Consider the following 19,379-nt stretch of genomic DNA (forward strand, 5'->3'; position numbering starts at 1 on the left):
CAGGCAGGGTTCTGACTGGGGGTGCCAGAGGGATTTGAGGACGATGCTGAGGGATTGGGTGCTAGACTGCCATGGGCCATCAGTGAGCGGGTCAGGGTCAACATTCCAGGTGCAGCAGATGGGACTGCTGCAAGATGATGGGGCAGGTGGACACTCGCCCTTGCAGCTGGAATGAGGTCAGTCATCCTCCCGCATTGGGCCTTGATCTTGCATGTCAAGCTGTGGGCACTGATTGCTGTGGCCACCGCCACCTAGGCTGAGTTGGAGTCCTTGCTCCTGAGATGTCTGCTGTCCGGGATACAGAATGGCTTGCCTCTCCGCCCTGGTGTTTAGCAGTCGTCACAGCTCTCCCTCCATGAACTGTGGAGCTGGTCTCCTAGGTGTCGTGTTCCTGACGTGACTGGCTGTGAGTACAGCGGGAGCATTTAAAAGCAGCTTCCCCTTGTTAATAGTGCACAGCTGTGGCCACCTCAAGTGAGTCATGCCCATAGAAACTCCACATTCATGTGATGCCTCTGAAGTGTCAGTTGTTCACAGTGTGGAGCATGTCGATAAGACCGGTGTGATTCACTCCCGTCGTTCTTGTCATTATGACACTTCGAAATTTTTTGGCAGAATTCTACCCTGTTTCTTTCTTAATGTGGGTGAATTTCCATAAAGTCTCTCCTGTTTATCCATTGTAATTTTGACAAAAACGTTTCAAAATTCCCAGATAGTAAAGTTAATGCAGGCAGAAAACCACATTCCCTGTCCCCACCACAAAACTTTGCATCTTGCTGTCAGTAATATAGATTGCAGCATATAAATCAATCCAGCATACGAGGCAACCCAGAGTCTTCCTCAGTTTTTCATCTCGGAACTCCATGTTCTACTTTAAGTTTGCACACAGGATCAAGCAGGTGGTATGGGCCATGTGGCCGAGAAGATGTGGAAGAATTTAAGGCGCACCCAGACAGAATTAACAACATGCGGCGAATGATGAACAGAAATGGGTCCTCCATCAGAAAGAATGAAATAAGAAGCTGGTTTCAAGCAAAAAGTTGTAACATTTGCTAACTCATCAACTTCTGCAGCGTGGAAATTCTGTCTTAATGAAAAACTGGTACACGATTTGAAAAAGTAGACATCCACTCTTAAGATGTCCAAGGCAAAATAAACAGGACCAGCTACTGGCCTTGCCTTCAGAAGCATGTATTAGAGTGGATCCTTGAAAATGATCAGAACTTAATATCATTAGAAGCGCAATGAGGCTAAAGCGAGCCGAATCAAACCCTGAGTCCAGTAAAGATTTAAGAGTAATATCTAGTTTACGTAATTCTTTATAGAACAAGAATGGCTAGTGTTGCAGCAGAAGACCAGGATCGTTCTGAGACTACCAAATAATCTCAATGCCAAGATCATAAGTTTCCAGTGATTCCTCGTCAGACAGTGGCACAAGTACCCACTACATCACATCAGCAACTTTGATGAAACACTCATGAATCTCTGTCTAGTGGCCAAATTGTGAAATGGATGGGATTGAAAATAGTTTTAGTAAAACCATTCATCATGTGAGAGATTCAGATTCATGGTGGTACTAATCCACAGGGCCAACAAATGAAATTAAAAGACTATGGTAATATACGAAGTAAAACCAGTCAAGTTCCATGCAAGGCTTTGCATGCATAACCATAACAGTATTTAGATGAATGAGGATGGAGTGAAGATATGGATTGATAGAACAGCTCATTTGGTTGACATCCCAACCACCATCTTAAATTTTACTCCCTCCACCAACGATGCAGCAGCATGTACCATCTAAAAAATGCGCTAAGGCAATTAATCGTGGCTACTTTGACAACACATTTCAAACCTATGGTGTGTACCACCTAGAAGGACAAGGGCACGAGGTACATGGGGACACTATCAGCTGAAAGTTCCCCTCCAAGTCACACTCCATCCTGACTTGGAACTCTATCCATACCTACTGGGTCAAAATCCCAGAACTCTTCCTAACAGTACTGTGGTGTACCTACACCGCATAGACTGCAGCGTTTTAAGAAGGTGGTTCACCATGACCTTCTCAAGGCAATTAGGGATGGGCAAAAAATGCAGGCCTTCTCACATCCTGTGAAAGAATAAATTTTAAAAAGTTGTAGTTATACCTAGAGATCTAATGTCCATAGTTCAACCTTTGAAGGTGAGCCTTAACAAAACATCCCAGAATCAGCTTCAGTCAAATGGAATAGGTGGATGGCTGGAAGAAGAAACTCAGGAAGAGTGGAAAATTGTGTTTTGGTGTTTTGTGTGGCTGTCATCAAATTGTAGGATGATGTTAATGCACAAACTCGCATTACATCATTCAAAAAATGCACATTTACAGTTCAACGAGTTGAGAGGAAGTTGATTTTTTTTATGTGAAGGGATGATTCTGTGAAACTAAAAGAGCCAAATCTAATTCATAATGAGATCCTTACGATGATGCCACAGCCATTGTGACTCAGGATAAATTTGATTAACTCTTTGTATCAGTTGCTGATGACGATGAATTTGACCGTTTTTTCAAATCTTTTGATTGTGATTAAAGGTATGTTTGTAGAATTAATTCATTTAGTGAAGCATGTCAAATTGATTTAATTTGAATTACAATGTTTTTTCAAATGCCAACCACCAGTGGTTTACATTTTATATGCCACAACCTACAGGATATTTAATATTAGTTTCATATCTGTTTAACTGAAGTTTATTGAAGGAGCTAATTCATCAGCTTTTTCTTTCCAAATCACACACTTTCTCAAGTTAATTTTATAAGTATCTGAAATGTTCACATTCAGAAAGCAGTCCCCTGGAAGTCAGTAAACCTTTTTATTGCAAACATACAACGATTTAATAGTTTGAATTGAACAATCAACTTTTATCCAAACTTAAAGATTCTTTATACTTCTGACCATTGATTTTATTGTTTAACAACTTCTCTTCTGACCTAAAATTATGTCACAGGCTTTTTCGTAAGCTCATGGAAAATAACTGAAAAAATTATCTTGTTTTATTAACCTATTGAGTGCAGTAAAATGCAGAGAGGTTAAACAATTCTCTGGTTCACTAGGGAGCAGCGGAAGAGAAACTAGCAAAGAATTGAAGACCTCCAGCAAGACATACAAAGCTCCGGTAGTTACTCCTGTGAAGAATATGTCGATCATGGATGGTAAGCCAATAACAGCAAACCACTGCAGATATGTTGAATAATAGTCTCTTATTCAGAACACAATAACTTATTTTTTGTACCACAGTGAGATTCCTTGCAAAACTCAACAGATGGAATTTTCCCCCAAATTTTCTAAGTGTCAATAGTGCAAGAAATGGGAGTACTCCACACTGGTATTTTTTGGCAAACTTGGCACTGCAATTTTGTGGCACTCTGTCAATTTCTTGACAGCTGTGAATGTTACACCAGTAAGGGCAGAGCCTAACTGTGCTAGTGAAGCTGACTTCAGAGCACACGTTGTACTGCCAGGCCATCCGAGGGCTTTAATGGCCTCTGATCTCTCTCTCTCCTTCCCCCCTCCCCCATTTCTGGGGCGTGGCCATGGTATCTGGTCTACTGCAGCACAGTTTGCACTGATTCTCACCAGTGTGCTATCTCACTGGCAAGGTTGGAAGCATCCAGGAAGGAGGGGGGTGGGGGTTATCTGTGCTACTTTCCCCCCCTAATTGTATGCAGATGCAGGCAGTTTAATGGTAATGAGCTTTGTGCCCTTACTGGGCATGAAGCCGCTCTCGCTGGTAAAACGGGGCCGGTAAGATTGCTTCCAACATTCCTTTTGTTTCTTACTGCAGTTATCATGGGAGAGTGAGGCATTAAAATAATATTTAAGAAAGCAGAATTGTTAGTGTTCTGCTGAACATTAACTATATTTGTTACTTTATATATGGGTACGCTACTAAATACAGTAGTTGAGTGAATCAAAATAGACTTACTTTTTGCACATTTCCAGTTCTCTGGGGTTCCAGTCGTATTTATGGCTCACCTCTCTACTTGAGTAAAGACCAAAGTTATTCACAGGATGTCATTAATACACTATGGTTTTATACTGCATACTTCCCATTTGTCAATAGAATTAAAGTTTTTTTTTTGGTTAATACATATCAATAGGGCAATGACTCTGTATCTGGCATCACTAAATAACCATTTCGTCTAAGTTAACCTATGATTAACTGGCCTGAATGACCATTGTGTTTGTAAAGGGGGAGGGGAGATGTTAGATGTTAGATGTGTGCAATAGGCGTGCTCAGAATTTTGCAGGTTTGTGTGTGTGTGTGTGTGTGTGTGTGTTTGGTGGTGGTGGTGGTGTCCTGAAAACACACCCAAAAGACTGATCTGAAACTCCCAGTTTCAAGTCCTCCCAGCACTTAGGGAAAAAAATGGTAAAATTGTGTCCACAATCTTTGATTAATTGGAGTTTTTGATTTATAACGTCATTTATCAGATTAGATGCTAAACCCCATTTGTGCTGTCTGGTGAACAAGATCCCATGACATCTAGGAATGGGTGGCACGGTGGCACAGTAGTTAGCACTGCTGCTTCACAGCTCCAGGGACCTGGGTTTGATTCCCGACTCGGGTCACTGTCTCTGTGGAGTTTGCATATTCTCCTCGTGTCTGCGTGGGTTTCCTCCGGTGCTCCAGTTTCCTCCCACAGTCCAAAGATGTGTAGGTTAGGATGATTGGCCATGCTAAATTGCCCCTTAGTGTCCTGAGATGTGTAGATTAGTGGGTAAAATATGTAGGGATATGGGGATAGGGTCTGGGTGGGATTGTGTTCGGTGCAGACTCAATGGGCTTCTTTCTGCACTGTAGGGTTTCTATGAATTTTTCTATGAAACATGATTGGTAGAGCAGGGAGTTTTCTGAATGTGTTGGCCGATTTATATGATCTAATACTAAGATCTGATTGTTTGGACATTTTCCTCTGCTGTTTATAGGACCTTGCTACACATAAAGGCAGCACGGTAGAACAGTAGTTAGCACACTTGCCTTACAGTGCCAGAGATCCGGGTTTAATTCTGAACTTTAATTCCACAATGTATTGCAGATAAATCACTTTATTTTTAAAAGTAGATCCTAAATTTACTGATGAAATCAGCCATTCTAGGTTAAAATATTTTTTAAAAATTTACCTCACATAAGCCTATCCTAACTCTAGCCCAATGTCTCAATGCCATGAGACTTCTCATGGCATTGCCCATGGTGCCCTAGAAATGCAGCATGCATTCTGGTGGCTTAACCAGGTTTGATAAGACTGAATGCCACGGCAAATTTATTGAGGTAATATATAAAATTCACACAAACTAAAATATTATACTAAGAAAACAGCTTTAATATCGTCTACTTACTATTCGAAGTTGTTTGCGTTTAAAGAACTTTTTCTAACTGGTCAATATTTTTTTTTATCACTTGCTCTTAATTTGAAGTGAGTTACATTAAATTACTAGATAATTTAAATCAATGTAATGGAATAAGATCTTGTGTGTAAAGATTAAACAATTGTAGGCGATGTTGTGGATTTTGAAACTGCCATTTTATTTGTAGCTTGATATACTGCTGAGTGTGTTTATTGCTGGTTGTCTATTGCATTACCAGTAACCAAACTTTCTTTCTTTCAGCCTTTAAAGCATCTAGCCAGCACCCAGCACGGACCTGGCATCAAAATCCTTCTGAGGAGGTAAAAATGTTTATCGTCAATAAACCATATGCTAGCCAACCTAACATGACTATGCAGCTAACATTCAGATTGAGGAGTGCTAAAGGGTAGGAGAACAACTTGATCCAAATGGGAATAATTGGATCCAGCCAGGGAAGGAAGTGGAGTGGAGAGGAGGATAGAGAAAGGAGGGATGGAGGAGAGAAGAATGGAAAGCAAGTTAGGGAGTCACTATTTTGTTGGGTGGGGGAGGCTGGAGATTGCTCAAATGGGAAAACGATTCTGGTAAGCTATTTACAATTAACAAAAGCCTGTGCACTTTATTGCATTTTCATATTGATATCTGGAGGTGAGGGTAGGGGTGGAGTCAGGACCATTTTACAATACACTTCCTTGTTCCTCATTGAGAGACACATTTCATTCAGTCCAGGGAGTGACCTTTCTAGAAGAACAAGAAGCTGAGCTGCATAGCTGTATAGGGCATTGGTGAGGCCGCAGCTGGAGTACTGTGTGCAGTTTTGGGCGCCGCACCTGCGCAAGGATATTTTGGCCTTGGAGGGAGTGCAGAGGAGGTTTACTAGGCTGATACCGGAGTTGAGGGGGTTGAGCTATGAGGAGAGGCTGAATAAACTAGGCTTGTACTCGTTAGAGTTTAGAAGAATGAGGGGAGATCTCATTGAGACGTATAAGATGATGAATGGGATGGATAGGATAGAGGTGGAAAGACTCTTCCCGCTCAAAAAAGACAGTAGGACTAGGGGGCACAGCCTCAAGATAAAGGGGGGGCAGTTCAGAACGGAGTTGAGGAGGAACTTCTTCACTCAAAGGGTGGTGAATCTCTGGAATTCTCTGCCCGTTGAAGTGGTGGAGGCTGCCTCGCTAAATATTTTTAAGAAGCGGGTTGATGGGTTTTTGATAAGAGAGGGGATTAAGGGTTATGGGGAGAGGGCGGGAAAGTGGAACTGAGCCACGACAGATCAGCCATGATCTTATTGAATGGCGGGGCAGGCTCGAAGGGCCAGATGGCCTACTCCTGCTCCTATTTCTTATGTTCTTATGTTCTTATAATGGAAAAATGAAACTACCTACCTTGATCTAACTCCCACGCGGTTAGTTTTGCATTTACAAGTCTATCTCTCCTGGCATGGCGCATAGAATCAAGACCCAATGTAGTATTCTAGTCATATAGAATTAGTGGATGTAGGTTAATTGGTCCAATGTGGGTGACAAGGGAGGAGAGAAGAATCAAATGAGATGAGTAATGTAACAAGCAAAGTGAAAGGGGTTCAGTAAGAACAGAAAACAATTTTGGATAAGGTTTGCTTAGAAATATCACCAGCACAAAGTATGTGCCAAGGTTATAAAATTCCAACTGACACAGCAAAATAAGAAGTACTGTGCTAATTATTTATGCCAGAGCCCTAAAATACTCTTCATGAGGACAAAGGGCAGTTGCCATTTCAACTGCTTTGGTCAAATAATCTCTTCAGCCCCACCCACCTTCATACCTGATTAAACATCCCCCTTCTCATTTCACAGCCAGTTGCTGTTAGATCTGCTGTGTATTTCCAGCACTTCCTGTTTCTATTTGAGTATTTTCAAGGTATTTAAACTTGGATATTTACTACATTTTGTTTTTGCAGGTTATAATAAGTGATGATTCTGATTTGGAAGAAATGTTTTTATCCAGTTCCTCAAAACAAGATCAAGGGTATGGATAATTAAACTGAATATTGATAAAATAGCTTTAAGAACTGCAAACACATTACTTAGAAGAGGATTTTCACACTTACAGGAAAGCACTTGATGTTTTGTCCATTAAATGTGTTATTCAGTCCTTTTGATATTTACATTCTGCTAGGAAATTTTTATATCAAAAGCCACTAGTCCATGGTAAAATCAGAAAATATTGGAAATTATTCAATAGAACTGGTGGCATCTTGGGTGAGAGAAACAGAGTATGGACAGATTTTAACTCTATAGGAGTGGATGGGTTCTGAATGAGCTAAAAATGGGTTCAACATTTCAGATTGCTGACCTTTTGTCAAAACTGCAAATCTCTGTGAACATGTTACTCTAGTGAGCACTGTCCAGAAGGCCAGTGGAATAACAAATTATGAATGTATTCTGGGATCGGATTTTGTTAACCACTATGCCACTGTGATGTGTGGTAACAGCCCCACTTGGAAATTTCCCTCCAAGCCATTGTGCAGGAAATCTTGCATCCCATGCATGCACTGCTGCTGCTGCTTGGGGCTGACCACAAGGTTGACTGGTCTCTCTTGGATGCTCATCAGGCACTGCCCAACCTGAGACAGGGCCAAGGTCATGATTCAAATGGAGAGCATGAGCTTGCATTCCTTTAGGAAACAGCCAGTTGGCCATTTGTCTGCCACTGCAGACGCAGACACTCTGTCCCAGAGAGAGACTGCTGTGGCTCTGCCTCACTGCCAAGCAGACCATAGCTACGATGCCCCCAGCCCCCCAGGAATGAACTATTCCCAGACACTTCTGCCTCTGATAGTTCCACATGCACCTTTGTGCTGTGCTAATCACTCAGTGGTCTTCAGGCTGTTCTACATTTAAACCAACCAGAGTTTGTGTGTCTTTGGGATGGTGCCTGCTGTTTCTGAAGGTGGTGATAATGATGCATCCTTGGATACGTGTGCCACTTCCTTGTGTTCTAGGTTGGACTCTGCCCTGGGTAGTCAGACCACAGCTCCATGAATTGTGAGAGAATCAAAACAGCTACGAGATGAAGTTATACACAGCATCACATTGCCATTGACCTTCTTCCAAAACCATGCCTAAACTGAGTTTGCCGCCAGTTGATACCTCCCAGAATAAACAGCTCCGTAACCTGGGAATCAGTCATCACCATTAGCCCCTGAAATGCCATCCTCAAAGTCCATTCTTTCTCCAGTCAGCCCTGGTCACTACCTGCGTAAATGCAACAAACCAATGGCCATATGCAACTAGGATCATCCATGCTTTGCTCATAGTCCTCTCCTCCACAGCCTGACATCTCTCAGATTTGGGTCCCATCCCTGATCTTGGCCTGCTCATTGGTGTTATTGGCCCCCTTCTGAAAGAAAATATGGAAAGGGTGATGTGTGCATTCATCGAGGCATAGTTCTTGGAGACATCTCTAAGGTGTCTCCATGTCTCCTCTTTAGCGTCCTCCATTTACATGTACATTATTTGATGTCCCTTGCAGGACATGTACTGCTGTTGTACTGACCATTATGTGCCCTGCGTCCACCCAAAGCCAGCCATGCTGCTCACAAGGCCAGGCTACACTCATAATTAGAGCATTCCACTCACCCTGCCATAACACAGAAGATCACCTGAAGTGTTTACGGAACTGGATATATGTTCTCTGCTGCTGATCCAAAGCACTCATCAGATAACATGAGCCAGGCTGCCTTGATGGTCCTTACTTTTTTTTCATTTTTTCACTGAATGTAGGAGACACTGGCAAGGCCAGCATAGTTTCCCACTCCGAATCTCCCTCAAACTCAGTGGCTTGTTAGGCTATTTCAGAGGGCAGTTAAAAGTCAACCACATCGCTGTGGGCCTGGAGTCAGGTGCAGGCCAAACCAGATAAGGATGGCAGATTTCCTTCCTTAAAGGACGTTAGTGAACAAGGTGGTTTTTCATGACAATGATTATTTTACTTAGGCCAGCTTATAAATATATGTGGGTGTGTTTTGTGAACAGTCCTTTTTGACCTTTTGAATTTCAAGCAAATGGAAAATTATTCCAGTTGTTCATCTGTTGTTTTATTTAATTTGAAAAGGAAGCCAAGCAGATCAGAATCTTTCAGTAAAAGAGGTTCGCAAAGCCAATCCAAAGGAGTAAATTTTTATGATGATGACGATGATGAGGTAACTTTTTTTGTTTTCCTGCTTTCGATTGTTTACCGAACTAACCATATTCACTGATATTGTTCAGCTGTGATGTGGGTATGCCGGCGTTGGACTGGCGTAAACACAGTAAAAAGTCTGACAACACCAGGTTTTAGTCCAACAGATTTATTTGATAATAGACTCACAAGCTTTCGGGGTTAGTCCCTTCGTCAGGTGAATGGAGAGTTCTGGCCTCAGACAGAGCATATACAGCACAGACAGTTTAGAGATTACTGAGTAGAATCTAATCAGTAATCTCTAAACTGTCTGTGCTTGATATGCTCTGTCTGAGGCCAGAACTCTCCATTCACCTGACGAAGGGACTAACCCCGAAAGCTTGTGAGTCTATTATCAAATAAATCGGTTGGACTAAAACTTGGTGTTGTCAGACTTTTTACGTTGTTCAGCTGGTCAGGCAGTATCTGTGGAGAGAAATAGAATTAACATTTCAGGATTAATCAGAACTGATGAAAGGTTATCAACCTGGAACGTTAATTTTGTTTCCCTCAACAGATGCTGCCTGACCTGTTGAGTATAGCTAGCATTTTTTTTTAATTCTAGATTCCTAGCATCTGCAGTATTTTGCTTTTGTAACTGAATTGTTAATGGTTCCTTCTCCTTTGGTATTTCCCCATCCCCTTCAAATCTGCAGTTTTCAACTGCCTCTTCAAAAATGCAATGACTCCTCTGTATTTGTGAACTACCAACCCATCTCCAGCCTCTTTCACCAAAATCCTTGAATGTCTTGCTAAACAATTCCTTTGCAACAGGCTGCAGCCCGTGACATGGTTGAGCACTGCTTGCTCCTCCTTCATCCTCCCACTGGATGGGATGGCCCTCACCCAACTCTTATCTATCCAGTTATAACCAGGGAATCATTTCCAGTGGTTTCTCTTCCATTTCCTGCACTATTATGTCAAGAATTCCCCAGATCTTTCCATGGCCTTCATTCATCTTACATCTTATCTGTATGCTGCCCCTCATCTGAAAGCACAATGCTTGTTTCACATGCACCAGTACAAAACTCAGTTTTTTCTTAACACTGCCATACTCAAACCCTCCATTGTCTCTGAATGTCATCCTGCTTGTGACAGCTTGAAATGTGCAGAAATTCCATCCAATTAAGTATTGGAAGTCTTTGGTTTTAACCTTACCAAAAAAAAAACCAAGTCCCAAATGAGCATGAAGAGTTTCAGATCTGTTTTTTCAGCAAGACCACAAGTCCAATCTTATGCCATTCTGTTCAAAACATAATGCCAGATCTGTTTCTCACTGGAGGGGTTGGGCCTAAGGTCGCTGGAAAGCTGGTAGCTGACAGTAGAGGAGCAGTCATATATGTGCAAGTCTCTTTGCCCACAGAATATAGGGGGCGATTCTTCCATCCCTATGTGTAAGTTTATTTGGCATGTCAGGATGGAAGAATTGCATTGTCGGCCATTTCGTGGGATTTGCGCATGCGTTCGCAATCCATGTGCGTCTTACACGGCCGAAGAACAGACGCAGTCGGGACCGTGCTGGAAACCGGCGGGAAGGGAAGGTTAATGATTTAAATCTTTTAAAAATTTATTTTAAATGTGATTATCAGGCCTGGCAAGTTCTGTGCCGGGCCCGATAGCATCTCCATCAACTTCACTCCACCCCAGCAGGGTTTAGAGTGGCTCCCCATGTTCAGGGAACTAGCGGGAGACCCTGCTGGAGTGAAGGGGGGCAAGCAGCGCCCCACCCCCCACCCCACTGACAGATCAGATGGTGGGGGGTTGGTGTCCCTTTGGCATGGGAACCCTGGCAATGCCAATTTGTCTCCTGGCACTGCCAAGGGACAAAGTGCCCATGTCTAGGGGACACCTTGGCACTGCCTACTGGATATCAGGCAGTGCCAAGCAGGTGGGGCCTATTGTGTGCGGGGCCTCGGGGCGATCGGTGGGGCTGGAGGGGTCCCGCTGCTGCTTTGCATTGGAATCAGCCTTGGCTAGAGTGAGGCCAGCAATTGGGGTGGGCTGGGTGAGGTCTGGCTCCTGTGTGGTGTGGGTGGGGGGGTGGTGGGTGGGCTGTGAAATTACCGCTGCTGGATGGGGGGGAGCCAGAATCGTGGTGCTCTGTGTGGTGGGAGGGCGGAACGGGGTTTGCCCAAGAATGCTTGTGGGGGCTATGATTGGGCTGTAGGGAAGGCTGGAGAGGCAGCAATGTGAGGATCCTGGGCTGGCCAGCAAACGGGGAAACTGACAAATCTGCACATGTGCAGAGTTCCACATACTGAGCTTTTAATGATATTCACAATTGTGACCTAGGAATTGCATTGAGTGGGGAGATTCGGGTCTGAAGTTACACTGTAAAAACAGTCATGATCTAGACGAGTTTCCTTGCAAATTCAGCACTATTGGGAGAATTGCCCTCATAATTTCTAAAACCCTGTCTTACGCTGATAAGTTGACTGATCTGTAATTACGAACCATGTCCTTACACTCGTCCTTGAATAAAGCTGTCAATTTGTCACTCTCCAATTTCCTGGCATCTCTGACGTGCTTTGCAAGATTATGGCAAGCTCTTCTATCTCCACCTCCACTTCCCTTGGCAGCCTGGGATGCAGGCCTTCCAAATTGGACAACTTGTCGATTCTAACATCTGTCAAAATATTTTTTTCAAGGACTCTTTCTGATATTTTCTGGAAAACTACTTTTTGGCTTTCAGGAGCTTTTTGACGGTAAAGTAGATTTAAAGAATTAAGTTAGAAAGCAAATTGCTTTCTCAGCAAGAAATGCAAACTTGTTCTATACCTCCATTAAAGGATAGTTAATGATACAAGAGACTTGGTGCTGGGCAGGCAACCAAAAATACAGCAACAATAAAACTGTTCTCTTTCAGTCAATTTCAGGGGCTTTTCTGGATCAACTGGACTCTCACCTTTTTCTACGTATCAAAACATTTTATTTAAAACAAGAAAGGACATGCACAGCAACATAGTAAAAGTTTGTGTACAGACAGACACTTACACAGTCAAAGTATTTAAGGGAATAAGCTTAAGGGGAACAAAAAAAACTGTTTCCCCCGCAATATTTTGTTCTTACCCTAGATCTTGTTACTTTAAATTTTACTCTCAAAATAATTTATTGAACAAATTTAAAAGTGGAAGAAAGCCATTGGAAAGCATATAACGCTTTTCTATTTTGTTTGGTTGTTGAAGTTCCAGCAGGAAAGACTCCTCCTTGGTCCCACAACGACTCTCTTTTCTCTATATCTTTGCCTGTCCGTCTACCTATCTATCTCTCTCTCTCTCTCTGCCTGTGTATCTTCCTGTCTCTCACATAACTCACACATTTCCTGTTTCAGACACAGCTGAGCTGCTATACCTGCACTGGATCCACTGCCATCTTGATCTCCCTGTCTCCCCTGCATCTGCCAGTGGTGGTGCCAAGATCCCAATCCTCTTCTATTTATTTTATATTGAAATAGGAGGGTTATTGTAACTGGGAGAGGATGGGAAGGGACTTTTATGAATGACTTTTTAAAAAAGTGACTTTCGTCTGTACATCCTTCCCAGTGGCTCTGAGAAAGAGCCCCCCCTCCTCAAATGGTTGTGAATTTTAGAGTTATGGCAAGTAGCAATAAAATGAACAACTTGAAACCACACAAAGCAAAAACACTTGTCATTAATTGATTCAATTAATTTCAGTCCCATTTGTTGAATTTATCCATTATAATTAGAAGTTATAGAAACTAACCAACAGATTTTTGAAATTATTTATATATTTTATATTTAGCAGATCTGGCAGCATCTGTGGAGAGAAACAGATTTAATGTTTTGAGTCTAAAGTAGAAAGGTAATTTAGACTTGAAACAACTGATTCTCTCCGTTGATGCTGCCAGATCTGCTGAGTTTATCCAGCATTTTCTGTTTCTATTTCAGATTTCCAGCATCTGCAGTATAAGTTTTGACTTTTTGGATAATTGCACCTGCAGTTAATTCACAAGTGATAAAGTTAACCAATACTGCAAAAAAGTACTTTTGTTCTCTCAATGTATATAACTTTACGTCATTTACCACAAGGGAATAACATATTGTGCTTCCAAAATAATGCAAGCATTAATGTTATGCGTTAATGTAGCTTTGTCATTTTGATCATGTATAATGCATAGTTTTAATGATTAATTGCCTGTTTAAATGCAGGTGTTCAATAAATGTGATACAACCTAATTAGGTTTTAATCTTCGGATATCATGCCCTAATAATGTAGTGAGACTGATCAAAAAATCTGATAATTAATTTTGAGAGATTTGTTCTAATTATATCAATGCTATTTGTTTGTTCTCAGGATGAATTTGACCCCTTTAAAAGTTCAACAACCTTCAGAGGAAACAGAAGATAACTTGTCCAACTCTCAGAATGCGCTGATGTTTTAAATTCAACAGATTATCAGTTTCAAATTTGTTATGAAAAGTTATCCAACTATTGAGATAAAAAATAATTCCCAGCTGAAACATCGGTCCATAATGTGTGGAAACTAAGTGGCAGATATGAATATTTTGTTTGTAGTATATGTACAATACTAATTCCCTGTTTCAATGATCTATAATCAATGTGAATCATATTTTTAAGAAGTGCTCCATGACACTTCCAAAACTGTTGCTCCAACAATCTTGAAATCTTTTTAATCATAAATAGCCTTTACATATAAGGACTCCTTGAGTCTGCAAGGTGTCAAAGAAAGATTTCCCCGTGTGTAAAACATTGCTACAATAAAAAACTGACTTGGGATTTAGTCATGTATTTTAGACCTTTCTTTCTCAGTGGCATATATTGAATGCATGCATAAATCTAGATCCATTGTTTTAAGCATATGCAGTATTCATACAAGTATCAGTTTAGTTTAATACTTTGTAGTTACTTGCCCTAAAGCTTGATAAAACTCAGTCATGGAATATTGAAGAAAATACTCAATGTTAAAATAGAGCAGAATATTTGTGTTTAACTGTTAATCTGTTGACCATCAGTCTGAATATACATTAGAAATGCTTCTGTATAAGACTTGATGCTTATGATTGCATTTTTATTGACTGGGACAGCCATAGTATTAGAGGCTTGGATGGAGAGAAATTTGTTGAGTGCATTCGGGAGGAATTTCTCATTCAGTAAGTGGATGGCCCGACTAGAGAGGGGGCAAAACTTGACCTCCTCTTGGGATATAAGGAAGGGCAGGTGACAGAAGTGTTAGTGAGGGATCACTTGGGACCAGTGACCATAATTCCATTAGTAATTGCCTTGATGTAAAAATTTTCAACCAGCTTCATACTTCAAATGAAAATTATAATTTTATAAATATATTTTCTGAAAGAATTATTGCAGGTTAGTGAACAGAGTGAATATTTACACCACTACTTGGTCAGTGCATATGATGTTGCTTGAGCCTAGCCCAAGTGTTATTGCTATATTGAAGTGATACATGTTTTGTTCTGCACTTAGCCAGGGAGAGAACTACAAGCAGTGCTGTCAATCTACAGCCTGACTGCATGAAATACACATCATTTTGCCGCATTTATTCCATTTCTTGGCAGTGAACTACAAATCTTGTTAATTATAGGAGGTGGTAGCACCAAATGCTGTCAAATTATACATGCAGTTTAAAAAGAAAATCTGATTTTCTTTTTGAAAATCTGATTTTCTTTTTGATTTGAAAATCTGATTCAATGTGTGGGACCCAAAGGAGTAGGGAGACAGAAGAGAAGGTTGAGGACAACACAGAAGTTTATGAGAGCTCATTAAATAGTAAAGGCAGTGTCAATAATCCTAGTACTAGACAGATCATGCAAAAGCAACATAGAACGCAAGGGAAATCCAGATTAAGCTGCATTTATTTCAATGCAAGAGGGCTGACAGGCATGGCAGATTAACTCAGCATGGATGGGTTCATGGGACTGGTATATTATGGCAATTACTGAAACATGGCTAAGTAAAGGACAGGACTGGCAGCTCAATGTTCCAGAGTACAGATGCTATAGGAAAGATAGAACAGGAGTGTTGCCTGCTGCACAGTCTGTTTTAACCCTTATACAGTGGACAAATAACTACAAGTAGACATCTTATTAGTACAAACAATATTTATTTAAACCCACACAATCAATAATCACCCACCTGACCAACAATAAGTTATCTTACAGAAAATAATAGAATTCAGGTCCAATACAAGACCTTGACTTTGTGTGACTGGCAAGTACCCAAGCAGATATTGGCCTTTATCTGTGTGCTGGTCTCGGTAGTCGTCTGCGTAGTCTGGTCCTTTGGTCTGGTCTGGCATTCTGGCTCTGGTCTTTCTTCCTTCTCAGGTGTGGTGGCTCTCCTCATGCTGGCGATGTTCACCATTGTTGTAGCTCATTTGTGGGGTCAGAGAGAGAGATTCCTGGTGGCTTAGCACCCTTTATACCCCATTTGCTTTGGCAATCAATCAGGACTTGATCACCCTGATCAATAAGAGTCCAGTCAGGTGCTACCACACCGATCTCTGGGTGTGTCCCCAGTGGCCATGTCTGTAGGTGTTGGAGGCACATAGGTCACATACCTTCCTCCTAAATAAGGATTCACAGTGCCCTTATGTCTGGTACACAACCCAGTGTGACCAGAAAGTCTCTTTCATCCTGTAGATGAAACAATCCAGTGTGACTGTAAAGTCCCTTCACCCTGGAGATGACCCATATCCTGTTTATTCACTCGTCAGGGTTGCAGCCTGTTTGTCTCTGTCTTTAAACTGCAGCCTGTCGGTTTAGTTTCTTGCCCAATTGTCCCAGAGTGCTTTACAAAATGCCATTTTAGATGGCCCATTTGTCTACAGGAGATAGGAGGGGGAGTTGCAGTTTTGATTAAGGAAAACATCACTGCAGTACCAAGAGGGAATATATCTGAGGGTTCGCCCACTGAGTCTATATGGGTAGAACTGAGAAATAAGAAGGAGGAAATCACTTTGAAAGGATTGTAGTACAGGCCCTGAAATACTCAGCAGGAAATTGAGCAAATATGTAAGGAGATTATGGAAAGCTCCAAGAAAGATAAAATCATAGAACCCTACAGTGCAGAAAGAGGCCCTTCGGCCCATTGAGTCTGCACCAAACACAATCCCGCCCAGGCCCTACCCCCATATCATACCCACTAATCCCACTGACCTACACATCCCTGGACACTAAGGGGCAATTTCTTAACATGTCCATTCAACCTAACCCGCACATCTTTGGACTGTGGGAGGAAACCAGAGCACCCAGAGGAAACCCACGCAGACACGAGGAGAACGTGCAAACTCCACAGAGGTAGTGACCCAAGTATCAAACCCAGGACCCTTGAGCTGTGAAGCAGTAGTGCTAACCACTGTGCCACCATGCTGCCCAGGGTGATAATAGTAGAGGATTTTAACAGGGACAGCCATAGTATTGGAGGATTGGATGGAGAGAAATTTGTTGAGTGCATTCAGGAGGAATTTCTCATTCAGTATGTGGATGGCCTGACTAGAGAGGGAGCAAAACTTGGCCTCCTCTTGGGATATAAGGAAGGGTAGGTGACAGAAATGTTAGTGAGGGATCACTTTGGGACCAGTGACCATAATTCCACTAGTTTTAAGATAGCTAAGGAGAATGATAGGTCTGGCCCAAAAATTAAAATTCTAATTTGGGGCAACACCAATTTTGATGTTATCAGACAGGAGCTTTCAACAGTTAATTGGGGGAGTCTGTGGGAAGGCAAAAGGACTAGTAAGTGGAGGCTTTCAAAAGTGTTAACCAGGGTTCAGGGTAAACACATTCCTCTTAGAGTGAAGGGCAAGGCTGGTAGAAGAAGGGATCCCTGGATGAGTCGGGATATTGAGGCTCTGGTCAAGAAGAAGGAGGCACATGATGTGTATAGGCAACTGAGATCAAGTGGATCCTTGAGTGTAGAGGGTGTAGGACTAGAGTTAAGAGAGAGATCGGAGGACAAAAAGGGGACTCAAGATTGTTTTGGCAGATAAGGCAAAGGAGAATCCAAAGAGCTTCTACAAATACATAAAGGCCAAAACAGTAACTAGGGAGAAAGTAGGATCTCTTAAGGATCAACAAGGTCATCTACGTGTGGATCCACAAGAATTGGGTGAGATCTTAAATGAATATTTCTCATCCGTATTCATTTTTGAGAAAAGCATGGATGTTAGGGAACTTGCGGAAATAAATAGTGATGTCTTGAGGATTGTACCTAAAATAGAGATAGAGGCGCTGGAAGTCTTAAAGCGCATCAAGGCAGATAAATCCCTGGGACCTGATGAAGTGTATCCTAGAACGTTGTGGGGGCTTCGGTGGAAATTGCGGTCCCCTAGCAGAGATATTTGAATCATCGATAGTCACAGATGAGGTGCCTGAAGATTGGAGGGTGGCAACTGTTGTGCCTTTGCCTAAGAAGGGCTGCAGGGAAAAGCCTGGGAATTATAGGTCAGTGAGCCTCTCATTTATAGTGGTTAAGTTGTTGGAAGGTAGTTTGAGAGACAGGATCTACAGGCATTTAGAGCCACAAGTCTGATTAGAGACTGATTAGCTTTGTGGGTGGAAAATCATGTCTCACAAATTTGATTGAGTTTTTTGAAGGGGTAACCAAGAAGGTAGATGAGGGCAGTGCAGTTGATGTTGTCTACATGGACTTTAGCAAGGCGTTTGACAAGGTATCACATGGTAGATTGTTGCATAAGGTTAACTCTCAGGATCCAGGGTGAGGTAGCCAAATGGATACAAAATTGTCTTGATGACAGAAGTCAGAAGGTGGTTGTAGAGAGTTGTTTTTCAAACTGGAGGCCTGTGACCAGCGGTGTGTCTCAGGATCAGTGCTGGGTCTACTAATATTTGTCATTTATATTAATGATTTGGATGAGAATTTAGTATGCATGGACAAGTTTGTAGAATACACCAAGATTGGTGGCATAGTGGACAGTAAAGAAAGTTATCTAGGATTGCAATGGGATCTTGATCAATTAGGTCAGTGGGCTAACAAATGGCAGATGGAGTTTAATTTAGATAAATGTAAGGTAATGCATTTTGGTAGATTTGAACCAGGGCAGGACTTAATCAGTTAATGATAGGGCACTGGGGAGAGTTATAGAACAAAGACATCTAGGGGTATAAATGCATAGCTGCTTGAAAATGGAATCACAGGTGGACGGAGTGGTGAAGAAGGCATTCGGTATTCTTGGTTTCTTCGTCAGAATATTGAATACAGGAGTTGGGACATCTTGTTGAAGTTGTACAAGACATTGGTAAGGCCACACTTGAAATACCGTGTACAGTTCTGGTCATCCTGTCATAGAAAGGATGTTATTAAACTAGAAAGAGTGCAGAAAGGATTTACTAGGATGCTACCAGGACTTGATGATTTGAGTTATGAGGAGAGGCTGGATAGATTGGGACTTTTTTCCCTGGAGAGTAGGAGGCTTAGCGGTGATTTTAGAGGTCTATAAAATAATGAGGGGCATAGATCAGCTAGATAATCAATATCTTTTCTGTAAGACGGAAATCTAAAACTAGAGGACATAGGTTTGAGGGGAGAGATACAAAATGATCCAGAGGGACAATTGTTTCACACAGAGGGTGGTGAGTGACTGGGACAAGCCAGAGGTAGTAGTAGAGATGGGTACAATTTTGTCTTTTAAAAAGCATTTAAACAATTACATGGGTACAGAGGGATATGGGCCAAACGCAGGCAATTGGGACTAGCTTGGGGGTTTTGAAAAAAGGGATGGCTTGGATAAGTTAGGCCAAAGGGCCTGATTCCACTCTGTAAATCTCTTTGACTCTGA

General features: G+C 41.8%; 1 protein-coding gene across 2 annotated transcripts in view; it reads left to right on the top strand.

The window, feature by feature from the left end:
• The window catches only part of mre11a (MRE11 homolog A, double strand break repair nuclease), a 62,182-nt gene extending 47,823 nt beyond the window's left edge, over nt 1-14,359 (top strand). For both annotated transcript variants that reach the window (XM_080197880.1, XM_080197881.1), the window contains 5 exons: nt 3,086-3,184; nt 5,643-5,701; nt 7,324-7,391; nt 9,480-9,567; nt 13,899-14,359. In XM_080197880.1, the coding sequence (XP_080054006.1) occupies nt 3,086-3,184; nt 5,643-5,701; nt 7,324-7,391; nt 9,480-9,567; nt 13,899-13,952 (368 nt within the window). In that variant the 3' untranslated portion in view covers nt 13,953-14,359. The remainder of the gene's footprint in view (nt 1-3,085; nt 3,185-5,642; nt 5,702-7,323; nt 7,392-9,479; nt 9,568-13,898) is intronic.
• Nucleotides 14,360-19,379: the final 5,020 nt, after the last annotated feature.

Source organism: Carcharhinus amblyrhynchos, chromosome 10 (assembly GCF_965287045.1).
Source record: "Carcharhinus amblyrhynchos chromosome 10, sCarAmb.v2.hapA, whole genome shotgun sequence".
NCBI lineage: Eukaryota > Metazoa > Chordata > Chondrichthyes > Carcharhiniformes > Carcharhinidae > Carcharhinus > Carcharhinus amblyrhynchos.